The sequence below is a fragment of the Acanthopagrus latus genome, chromosome 4 (genome assembly GCF_904848185.1).
Source record: "Acanthopagrus latus isolate v.2019 chromosome 4, fAcaLat1.1, whole genome shotgun sequence".
NCBI classification, from domain to species: Eukaryota; Metazoa; Chordata; class Actinopteri; order Spariformes; family Sparidae; genus Acanthopagrus; species Acanthopagrus latus.
Window position 1 is genome coordinate 6,920,670 of NC_051042.1, and position 12,973 is coordinate 6,933,642.

Consider the following 12,973-nt stretch of genomic DNA (forward strand, 5'->3'; position numbering starts at 1 on the left):
ATTCTCTCCACTCTTCTAATGGTTAGCATATCTGTAAACGTTTAAAATATGGTTCTGGATGGACAGTGCTGCATACTTTGCTTTTTGGTCTTGCAGTCATTACTTTGCCACACCTGAAGGTCATGTGTTTTTTTCCTCTCACCCCTCTTTTACAGTGTGAGTTCAGCTGTGGTCACACAGCTTTAAAGCTAGTAGAGCTTCATGTTGGGACAAAGAGTCAGTTTGCGCCCATGTTTGAGGGGTGCTTGGGTGGGTGGGAACTATGGGCTTGATGTAGTAATATGTCTTTATGTGTTGTTTTTACCCTCTTAATGTGTTGCTGTGGCCACAGTACCTCTGGCTTTACCTCTGCTGTGGACTATATGACAGTATGTTCTCTCTAAAAACATGGCTTGCATTCATTTTGCTAGCTGGAAGGTAAAGGGATTAGGTCGACCCACTAAGCTCAATAAGGTGCTGACCCATTTAGATAGCATGCATATACAGATTGCAATCCTCCAGGAGACTCATCTTTCTCTTTCTGATCATGTAAAATTGAGAAGAAAATGGGTTTTGCAAACTTATCATTCTCTTCAATGGCAGGGCCAGGGGGGCTGCTATCATAATACATAGAAATGTTGCATTTACTGCTTCAGAAGTCATTGCTGATAGAAATGGGAGATACATTTTTTTCACCGGAACTATTCAATACTCCTGTTGTGCTGGCTAATGTCTATGCTACTAATTATGATGAGAGTTTTTTTTTATTATTAGATTTCTGTCATCCATTCAGAGCATCGACTCTCACCATCTGATAATTGGAAGGGACTTCAATACTTGCTTAAACCAAATGTTGGATAGATCTTCCAATAGACAAATAACTACATCCAGGTCGGTGAAGGCAATAAATATTTTTCTTAAAAATTATGCAGTTGCAGACGTTTGGCATTCTCTTAACTCAACTATTAGAGCCTACTCTTTTTTCTCTAACGTTCACCAAACCTTCTCCCACATTGATTATTTTCTCTTAGACAAAAAACATCTTCCATTAGTAAGGGCTTGTACATATGAAGCAATTGTAATCTCAGATCAGTCACCACTCTCCCTTAAATTGAAATTTAATGATATACCTATAACTCATCCACGCTGGAGATTTAATACAAATATGCTTTCAGATGAAGATATGATTAAGTTCATTACCACTAACATGGATATCTACATACAAACAAATTCCACCCCAGATGTGTCCTATTGTACAGTCTGGGAGGCTCTTAAAGCATACATGAGGGGTCGGTTAATATCCGTATCGAGATTTGCTAAGAAACAGCGCACACAGATTTTTAATCATCCAACTGATAAAATTTCTCAGATTAATAATCAGATTGCCAATGGTCCATCACCTGACCCGCTTAAGGAGCGCCTTCTTCTCCAGGCAGAATTCGACTCTTACATCAGCAGATATAGGAAAAATGCTGCTTAAATCCAGACATTCACATGATGAGTTTGGTGAGAAAGCTCACAGGCTTCTGGCACATCAACTTAGACAGTCCTAAGCCTCTAATGTCATCTCAGAAATCGAAATTCAGTATGGGGTCACCCGGGACTATTTAAAAATAAATTAGAGACTACCTTTAGAGACTACTATATATCGTTGTTTACTTCACCCTTCTTGAGATGGAACAGTTCTTTACAGATATTGTGCTCCCAGCTTTTAGCAAAGGCCCTGGCCACACGCCTAGAATCCATACTCCCACTTATAATTTCTCCAGACCAAACTGGATTAATTAAAAACAGATTCTCCTTTTTTAATATATGTCAGCTTTTTAACATAATCTATCACCCCTCACAGTCTACTACACCTGAAGTTGTAGTTTCATTAGATGCTGAAAAGGCATTTGATCGGGTGGAGTGGAGGTACTTATTTTATATATTAGAAAAGTTCGGCTTTGGACAAAAGTTCACATCATGGGTCAAGCTGCTGTATACGGATCCTGTTGCAAATAATGTTTCATCCGAACTCTTCTCAGTCTTCTGCAGCACATGACGGGGTGTCCTTTGTCACTCCCGCTGTTTGCTATTGCAATCGAGCCTTTAGCACTGTCATTACACCAGACAACACAACTTAACAGGATTTTTAGAGAGGGCCAAGAACATAGGGTCTCCCTATATGCAGATGACTTCTTGATATACCTCTCTGACTCCTCCCACTCCCTACCATCAGCCTTGAATATCTTAGAGGCATTTGGTAAGCTCTCTGGATATAAAATTAACCTATCCAAGAGCTAGCTATTTCCAGTAAATGAAGCAGCGCGTTCATCATCATTCAACACCTTACCTTTCAAAGTAACTTATACATTTACATATCCTGGAATTAATGTGCAGACAAATTTTCAAAACTTTTTAAGGAGAACTTTCCTTCCCTCATGACAAAAGTTGAACAACTCTCAAAATGTTGGAACCAACTTCCACTGTCGGTGGCAGGTCAAATTAATTCAATAAAAATGTCTACACTTCCAAAATGTACATATTTGTTTCAGAATATTCCCATTTTCTTACCAGAGTTTTTTTTTTTCGTAAATTGGACAGAATTATTTGGTCATTCATTTGGAATCATAAACCCACTAGAGCTAGGAAAGGCCTTCTGATGTGACCCAGGTGTTCTGGTGGCATGGCTCTTCCAGATTTCCAATCCTACTATTGGGCATGCCCCATGTTGCATTGGCTATATGAAGACCCTGGTGCTGATGCACTTTCTTGGCAGTTTTTTAAGTCTAAGTCATGTAAGCACTCCTCACTGGCAGCTCTTGTTTAAGCACCTCTCTCATTATCATACCCAGCTAACACAACTAACTTGTTGGTCAAAACTTCTCTGAAAATGTGGACCCAGATAAGGAGACATTTTGGTTGGCAGCCCTTTTAATTTAAATCCACCGTCTATGCCAATCACTATTTCAAACCATCCGTAATGGATAAAGCTTTCCTTATATGGTACAATGTGGGCTTAAAGCAATTTCAAGATCTATATCACAATTGAACTTTGTCTCCTTCCAATATTTTTGTGATACCTTTAATATTCTTAGAACTCATTTTTTTTTGCTTTTTTCAAATCCGTAACTTCATTAGGAACATGTCCCCCATATTTCCAAGACAACCCACTTACACCTCCTTTGCCCACATATTGGATAAGCCTTCATCATTCAAAGGTATTACATCAATCACTTATAGTGCGCTGACAGCACTTTGACCCTCATCCATTTCTGAGAGTGAACTTGGGGAACCCATTTGTGACGTATCTTGGGAGACTGCCTTGAGCAGAGTTCATGGCTCATCAATCTGTGCAAGACATGGGTTGCTACAATTTAAGATACTGCATCGTATCCATTGGACTAAACTCAGACTGTCTAAACGGTTTTCTGATGCAAATCCGCAATGTGATCGATGTAAGTTAAATCCAGCATCACATACATATGTTCTGGTCTTGCCCAAAGCTAGATCATTACTGGGCATCCATTTTCGACACAATGTAAGGCTTCCAGGAACAGCCAATTTCACCAAGCCCTTTACTTGGACTATTTGGGGTTGCCCCTGTTCATCTGGGTCTAACTAGGGCACAATCAAATAGTGTTGCATTCCTCACATTCCTGGCCAGACGGCTGATTTTGGTCAAACTGAAGGACTGTCAACCCCCAACATTTACACACTGGGTCAAGGAAGTACTTTACTTTCTCAAATTTGAAAATATAAGGTATTCTCTGAAAAGATAAGCAAAAAACTACAAGACATGGGGACCTTTTCTGGATTATGTCAAGGCACATATCACACTATCCTTAGACTAAGTAGAGACGTATACTCCATGGTATAAGGCTGCCACCAGTCATCATAAAGTTACTACAACTACCCCCCTCCCCTGTATGTTTTTTTTTTTTTATTGTCTCCTTTTCTGTACACTTGTTTCTTCTAGCTCATTTTTCAGTCAGATTGCTCCAATATACTCTATACTCTTATTACTTTTCCTTTTTGTGCTTTTATTGTAAGTCGTCTGCTACATTTAATGTAAAATATTTCAGATAATGTTCAAGATGTAATGTCCAAAGTGAACTGAAATAAAAAAGCATGAATAGTTTTTCAGTGAAAAATGGAAACTGTGATGCAGAAATGATAATTTCAACCAACTGTGACTTGGTTGTTTTTAGCATATTGCTTGTTTCAAAGTGCATTTACTCACAAGGATGCAAGTGAGCAACTGATGCTGCAACATGTTGTATTAAAAGCAATGCTCCAGCTTGTGTTGAATCTTGTCTTTAAACAGGAGTTGGCAAAGAAGGCTTCCACATATTTTGGACTGTTTTAAGCAGCTGATCTTGAGAGGCGAACAGGGAACAGTCTTTGTGTATGAGCTGAAAGTGTCATCTCTTTTAAACATCCAGCGATGGTAAAGACAGACAGCATGCAGAATTTGCTTATTTGTTCTGCCAAAAGTAATGCTTTGAAGGTTATTCCCAGTTCTCACTCATAGAGCACAGGAGCAACTGTGTAGAAGCATCTTTGAAGGTTCGACATTGTTTCCAGCCAAATGCAAAAATAACAGCTCAGTATCGATGTAATTCCTCACTAGCCGTTTCTAAGAGAAGCATCATAAGCTTGTTATCAGAGTGGAGGTTGGGCTCATATAACTAGCTTAAGTCTTGCAGTTATTAAACTATCTTCAAGATTTGTTGCCATAACAGGTCACCACAACAGACAGGACTCTGCCAGATTTTCTCTTATGAATATAGGGATCAAAGAGACGCACAGAAAAAGGTTCAACATGTAGCATCAAAGTCTGGACGAACATGAGCTCCTACCTGCAGAGTGCTCACGACCTCCTGCATCTTGGCTCGGCCTAGATCCAGGAAGCTCTCAATCAGATCCCCGTCGATGAATCCCGTTGCTTGTTCTGTCTTACGCTCTGTGTGGAAGGACCTCCAGGTGCCACGGAGTCAAGGAAAATCAATGCAAGGCTGTTGCTTCGCCTGAGGATTGCACTTTAGGTACAATATTGCATATTTTACCTCAGGTACAGGTAAGAAACACACAGAGCTGTGTGGGAAGTCTAATAAAAAATTGCACAGTTAGAGGAAAAGGCAGCTAGGCCTGGCAATCCATCAGGATCCAGTATTCGATGCTGTTGGGCCTATAGAGAACTGGTGTTTTGACAACAGCTTACAAAAGCATTACATTTATGATGCATAAAACAAAACACCAGTTTTTCAGAGTTGTTTCAGGTATGTATGTATGTATGTATGTATGTATGTATGTATGTATGTATGTATGTATGTATGTATGTATGTATGTATGTATGTATGTATGTATATGGCATCACCTTTAGTTTCCTGAATTCTCACATTATCATGTTTTAATCCACAACATTCGTTAAAAATGACTGCAGGTTTGGAAGGTCAGATCTCAGAGTGTCCTTGGGCCCACGGCTGTTCCACTGGTGTGTGAGTGTGTGTGAATAGCTGAGCATAGAAATACCCAAGGTGCTGTGAATGTGAAACATTGTATCGCTCCTGAAGAGCAGGTCGGCACCTTGCATGGTTGCCTCCGCCGTCAGTGTATGAATGCGTGTTAATGAATGAATGTGACCAATGTTGAAAGCACTTTGAGTAGCAAGTAGACTAGAGAAGTGCTTTTTAAGAGCCAAGATAATCTGCTAAATCCTTTGTTACAAGCTGGACCATTACTTACATTTTCATACCGACCGTTCTGAAAAATTATTTTCACAATTAAACAATTAATTATTTAACTGAGAAGGTGTCACAAAATAGAGAACAATGCTTCTCACATGACTGGCCAGTGGTCTTGATCTAAAGAGATGTTTTTTGTTTTTTCCCACAGGAGAACGGTAACCAGTGCCACTGTTGCTCAAAAAATGCTTTGAGTGAATTAGACCAAATCAAGCATCACAGTGATTAGCACAGGGCGGTGATGGAGGACACAGCTGGAAGGGCTGGTCCATTAACTGTGCCTGGATAGTGCCGTTTCTGGAGCCACAACTCTTCTAGCAAATCTTTCCTTATCCACAACATGTCTGCAGAGTATTTCTGCTCCCCTGCTGGAGCTCACTCCTGGCAGCATGATGTTGTCTGCGGCACAACACATAATAGAAACATGATTGAGCAGTTTGCCAGACCTTGCAATTGTTTGTGCATGTGTCGTTTTTTGTGCTATGTGACAGAATCTGTTCTACCCTGACACTGAATGTTTCATGTCCACCAGCACTGACATGACAATCTGCTCAAACTCAGATGAAGGAAGGACCAGCATTTTTTTTGCTGCAATGTATGATTTTTTTCTCACGATTCATCAGTTATTAGTTATTAACATTGTTAATTCATTTTTGTTTTTAGGTCTTGAATCACAGTAGAGTGGAGTGGCCACATTCATTCTATTCCATGCATGAGATGTCGACCAAACACATTCAAAAGAAGTATTAGCAACTGGATTTAACACAGAGGGTTTACTGCTGAGAACACAACCACAGTGGTCAGTGCAGCTGGCTCTGCCACTGTGACTGTGTGAACACATGAGAAGGATATAAGCTGTGCTCGATCTTGCCCACGCTCTTGATGACCTTGTTGAGGCGGTTCTGCAGGTCCAGGAGGAGGCTGTACCAGCCTTCAGACAGGGACGTCACCAGACCTAACACACAGACAGACAGACAGACAGACACATCAGTACAACCCTCTGTTTTTAAAGGAGAACTTTGGTCGATTTAATCATGCTGCTTCATTGCTCAAGCTACCCTTGACTCGCCGATAACGAAGACGCAAACACATTTGGTCCACCCGTTACAGGGCTCTGGGAACGGAGAGTTAGCATTGACAGCTAACAGCATGGGGTCAGAACTTTACACTGTGTTTTAACATGCTCCAAATCTCACCCCCAAAGTTATGCAACATCAGCAGACACCTTACAACACAGCACTGTAGTGTGTATGACTCTGTCGAGCGTGCGCTTATTCCCTCGCTAGTTGAGACGGAAACGTATTCCACCATTTTCGTTTTTCTGTTCATAATGTACATGTCCATGTTACAGCCTGTCATGAGTCACGAGCCTTACAATAGCCTGTTAAGCCTGTTAAGCACACGCTCGACGGATTGAGTAGTTTGGTCTAGCTACCGGTATGTGGCCACTTGCACAAACAGACTGTTTTAATTACTTTTTTATTCATTTTGAGTCATACACGCTACAGTGCTATGTTGTAAGGTGTCTGCTGATGTTGCATGAATTTTGGGGTAAGATTTGGAGCATGTTAAGAAGCTTAAAACACAGTGTAAACTTCTGACCCTATGCTGTTAGCTGTCAATGCTAATGCTCCATTCACAGAGCCCTGTAATGGTTGGGTGTCTTCGGTACTGGCTAGTCAAGGGTAGATTGAGCAATGAAACTGCATGTTTAAAGTTCTCCTTTAAGGCATGATCAGCACAGATCTGCAGCTCAGTGCAGCAGATGGTTGCTGTTGTTCTCATCAGAGTGACATAAGAAAGAAGCTTTAAGACTTCACAACAGCCGTATAAAAAGCTCAACAATGAAAACATTAAAAAGGTCATTAGTGTGACTTGGTCCTCCTGATGCAAGTATCATGCTAGTATGCTAGAACAATGCCAGGAGTGAAGCAGTAAGATTTCAATTGGGAAGCGTGCACGACTACATCCAACTAATGGATTCATCATTTATCTGACCATTATTTTCTCAGTTCTTGGATTGAATTGTTTTGTTTATAAAATGTCAGAATGGTGAAAAACGCCCTTCATGTCACAACACTGGAACTTATAGAATGCATCTGTATGTCTGACATCCGTTTAATGGGAATTATTTGTGTCCATGCAACCACTGAGGCTACTCTGTCTCATTACATTACATGTGCTTCCATTCACCTGTTTTAATGAACACTATCGGTGAAAATGAATTAAAGAACTGGATGGAGTGGTAACTCTGGTGTATCAGAGAGTCTACAGTCTTCTGATTTATAACATGTTTTCCGACCAACAGTTAGAACCCCGGAGTTGATCAACTGAAACGTAATCATCATATATATGAACAAATACAATTTTAACAAATATGTATATGCAGTTTTTTTTTTAACACAGGTAAATTCGCTAAAAACAGTAGGGATGGTAAGATTCACCGTTTTGTATCGGTACATCCGTATGACCATTTACGATGTGGTTGCATCAAGGACCAAGTAGGACCAAGTGCTTGTTTCCGTTCTTATCACCATGACCGCCATTGGCCAATTCAGCCAGAGTCTCGTCTCACGCGAGTTGGAGGCAGGGGGAGCAGAGCACCAAACTGCAGGCTTGAAATCTGAGCCGGTCAGAGAGAAAGTAAGCATGGATGAAGAAGAGACAGACTCGCTGGTCACTTACAAGTCTGGTGTTTGGGGACACTTTGGCTTTTATAAAAGAAATGGTCAGCTCGAGAAATGCGATCTGTAAAATGTGCTGTGCCGCACTTAAACACAAAGGGAGCATAACCAATCTAAGCTCTCACCCGAAGCGGCGACATGGTGATAATGTGACAGAGAGGTCTCCTTCAGCTCCAGTGGTTAGCAACAGCGGAGGTGCTGCTACTAACACAATGTTAGTGTTTGTGTCGCTGCATGATGTACACATGAGTTTTCCTTGTGCAGAAAACATGACTTGTGTTATACGTCATATCACTCCCTGAGATGTGAGAAGAAAGCCAAAATATATATTTTTACAAAGGAAAATGACAAAAATAATAGTAGTGCACAGTGACTTGAATAAGTACTTTAACCTGATTACTGGTTTGGAAATATTAACGGTTAGATTACTTGTAGTGGTCAGATTAGAGTAGCGCATTACCGGCATCACTGATTGTGCAACTTAAGTGCAACATGGAGCTTAAAGATGTAAAGAAAAAAATAAAGACAGGAGAATTAACTTTGAGCTAGTTTGGAGGAAAGTCGGAGATATGGACCCATTTCAAAGAAGTCTTGGGCAGTGAAACCATGTGTCAATCTGTACAACTTTTGCATTCATTCAGCAGCAAAAGGCACCACTGCTTAGACTTTAGTTTCCCATTGTCCCTGTTAAAAGTGTGAAGCACACTGTAGAAATAAGGACTGAACATGAACTATCTGCACCACTTTGTAATCCACTGTAATGCACTGTATCACATTGTGTTAAACCAAACTGTACCGTATCGCACTCTATCGCAGTAGGTGGGAGAATCGTATCTTATCGGTGTTGTTTCATATGAATCTTTAATGTATCGTATCGTTGGCAGTGTATCGAGATGCGTATCGTATCGCCTCAGTGTTGAAGATGCACATCCCTAAAAAACAGACACTGACTTTTTCCCACTGCACCGAGATTGACCTCACCTTTTTTTCTGTGAAAATCAGAGAACGGCAGAAAGCAGCAGATCAAATAACTCCTCAGGAAACATCATGAAGATGTTCAAATGTGTTTTAAATTGGACACGTTTTTCCTGGAGCTGATAACAGAAGTTGCTTAGCAGTGAGGCAGTTTACATCTGCTGTACTGATCAGAGTCTGACAAACACTCAAGCCACCTACAGTGGTTTCTTTTTACATGTAGTGAGTCTCTCCAGCGCTGACTGAGAGATGTTTAAAGTGCTGCTAGACTGCAACAGATACAAGTTTTAACAAACCAATGGCCTCATTTTCAACACATGCATTACCAGCTTCACCTGGGTGTGATCATCAGAGCATCAAGCTGAATGTTATCAGGTGTCGTGAGAACTTTAAATGGTTTCCTCTCTTGGTGACATTAAGTTGTTTTACAAGACACAGAGTCCATTTCTGTCTATCTCACCGCCGTCCAAGCTCTCTCCTGTATGTTGAAAAGTAACAGGTGAGACATCAGAAGTTAAAAGGATTGATCAGGATTGTAAAAGTCATCAGACATTAGATGACATTTTTCAGAAATCATGTTCTCATCTCTGTCATCAGTTCCAGAATGATAATCTGTCTGGTTTATTAGAGGTTTCTCCACTTGTTGGTTTCTTTTTAGTTAGAATGATCATGCGGCCTGCAGCTTCTTCCCAGAAACATCTAACATATCACAGCATCTCGAGGAGCAGTAAGACTAGCAGGGGTATTCTTCTTCATTACATGCTCAAGCCCGTTATGTGTTATTGGCGCATGTGAATGTACAACGGTTCTCATTTCCTGCTATTCTTTCCTGAGAGACTTTTGAACAAATCACAGACGGTGCTGAGGTGAAATAACACGCTGTGTTAATCCTGTGGAAGCGCAGGGTGTAAATGACTGCTGTGTCCAAATGATTTGCACTCTATTTTTCATCTCTGCCATCGTTATTGCCAGGCTGAACGTTACTAGTTTAAATCTGAGTAATGAGGTGTAAAATTCTCCCCTTTCTTCCTTCCTTTCTCACATGGAGACATTAGTTCTGAATAAATGGTTTTGACAAAAATGTGTGTACTCCCTAATTGGTCTTTAGTCTTGTTACTGCAGACAGCTGATTATTAGAAAAGCTGGAAACGAAAACTATCTGTGAGCATTTGCCAAGTGGAGATGGTGGCACTGCACATGATGTTCCTGCAAATGCCGATTGAAAGTCAGCTTTTTCATGAGATTATTTACAGGAGTTTACGATCAAACATATTCTTATGTTCGCTGGGTTTACTGCGCTGTCTTTGAAATATATTCCACTGAAAGTCAAACTGTCCACAGGGATGTCTGGGTATTATCCTGAGCATCAAAGACAGTGTCCTTTGAAAACACAAGATGCTATGAACTCGACAAATATAATAAAATAAAATAAAATAAAATAAATCTGATCATCTCCACTGGCAGAACTCTCAGCGGTGGATCCGCAAAACAAAAATAAAAAAATAAATAAAATCAGCAAACATCTATTGGCTTCACACTATTACAGATAAGAGAGAAAATGTTGTTTTTGTGATTTGGGGAAAAAACCCTTTAGGAAAGAAAATATAGAACTGACAAAAAGTAGTCTGAAATTTTGGGAAATGCACATCTTTGCCTCATTGCCGATAGATTGAACCTGTCTTGTATCTCAGTGCTTAGCAGAACCAAAGACTGGGAACAGGATTGACTCCGGCACCTGGTATTAAACAGGCCGAAGACTAAATACCTTAGCATGAATAAGCTGACATTTGTTTTATTAGTTCTTTTTAATATCTGAGTGTAATTATCATTCATCACGCAACATTGAAGTGAACCAGGTGCATTTAACTCCAGGTGTACTCTAGTCTGATGACAACAACATTCGTTCCTGTGATAAAAAAAAACTAAAAAAAAAACCAGTTCAAAAAGCTTAAACCTGATATTCTAACCTTCTCTGTCCACAGTCGCTCATCCAGCGCCGCTGTTTTCAATAAGCACCAGGCGCGAGCTTGCTACGACAGATTTTCACAGCAAAGCTAAATCGAAGTTCTCTAACTGCTTAGCTTAGTTTGCCACCTGCCAGTATCTTAACTGATACTGACTGATGTATGTGTTCTTCCTTCTTTTTTTCCTTTCTTTTGTAAAATCATAATGATAGCCACCCCTACGATACATCTTGTCTGTGTAACCTGTACGGGCACCCCAGTAAAGTGCGTAAATTCACGGTGTTATGGAGGGATATTTACCATCCTGTTACTTAGCTTTGAGCGCTTACAAGAGGAAACCAACCAGTGGTGTCAAACTGATCCAGTAAAGGGCCATGTGGCTGCAGGTTTTCATTCCAACCAAGCAAGAACACACCTGATTTATCCAAAATCAGGTGTGTTCAGGTTTTCATTCCAACCAAGCAAGAACACACCTGATTTATCCAAAATCAGGTGTGTTCTTGCTTGGTTGGAATGAAAACCTGCAGCCACATGGCCCTTTACTGGATCAGTTTGACACATATGCAATAAACTGTCTGGCAAGAAATAGTAAAGAATGTTACATGCTGTTAAAGCCCAAGTTTGTATTTCAGCACTTAAGTAAAAGAACATATTGAACCTACAAGAATCAATGTTTGTATGATTTAACCAAGGGCGTAAGTTTGCATAGGGTCAGTAAGGACAAGTCACAACCAAAGTTTGGGAAAGACAGAGTTGTTCCTACCAATATTTTTGATGTATTTCAAAATATATATAATTTTTTTTACATTATGCATTTATAACATTTTTCGCAAATGCACTGGTAGTATTAAGCATATGTAGAGGACAATTTTTCCGACGTGCCCCCTCATTGCAATCTTAAGTGTAACCTGCAAAGCAACACGTTTATATATGCTGCCATTTGATTGGCTGAAGGGTTATCACATTCTCAGCACATGAAGGTATCCCAGTGTTGGCAACTTTCTTGCTAGATTTAGCAACTTTTCAGACCCTCTTAGAGACTTTATTTCTAAAAAGCGACGAGTGACAAATTTAGCAACTTATTCAGATCATCAGGGGAAAGGCGAAAAATATATTATAGTGATTCACATGCTGCTCAGAATCATCGCAGTTCACGGCTCCTCTGAAGCAGCGCCGAGGTCTCTCCCCTCCCGCGCGGATCTGTTAATTCTCTGACTTCTTAGTCTTTCGCGGTTCCACTGGTACTTTACCGGCGATAACCTTAAACTGCTGAGTCTAGGTCACATTTGATCTTCTCTCTCTCTTTCTCCAGATTAGGATGTTCCTCTATCTTGTAAAAATGTACATAGTTCATTTGATCCCTCCCTTTACTGTTTTTACTTCAGATGTATTTGTCCCTGTAGTGAGTTTGTGGTTATTTAGTAAAGATTTCTCTATCAAGCTTTTGTATATATGGCTTAAAATAATCTCCCCCTGACTGCAACAGACACAACAAGGATGCTCCTAGCCTAACATTAGTTAGGAAAAGAACAGTGTTATTAAGGTATTAGTGTAGTGAACGTAGGCTAGTAGCTCTGTAATGTAATGCTAACTGTGTCCCCTCTAGTCTTTCAACCAGTGTTAGGAATTACAAGGGTTAAAC

General features: G+C 40.2%; 1 protein-coding gene across 1 annotated transcript in view; it reads right to left on the bottom strand.

Annotated features, from left to right (window-relative positions):
• The window catches only part of ddb1 (damage-specific DNA binding protein 1), a 71,053-nt gene that overhangs the window by 2,598 nt on the left and 55,482 nt on the right, over positions 1-12,973 (bottom strand). The window contains exons 25-26 of the mRNA XM_037095345.1: positions 6,561-6,663; positions 4,824-4,947 (exon numbers count right to left, since the gene is read on the bottom strand). Of these exons, the coding sequence (XP_036951240.1) occupies positions 4,824-4,947; positions 6,561-6,663 (227 nt within the window). The remainder of the gene's footprint in view (positions 1-4,823; positions 4,948-6,560; positions 6,664-12,973) is intronic.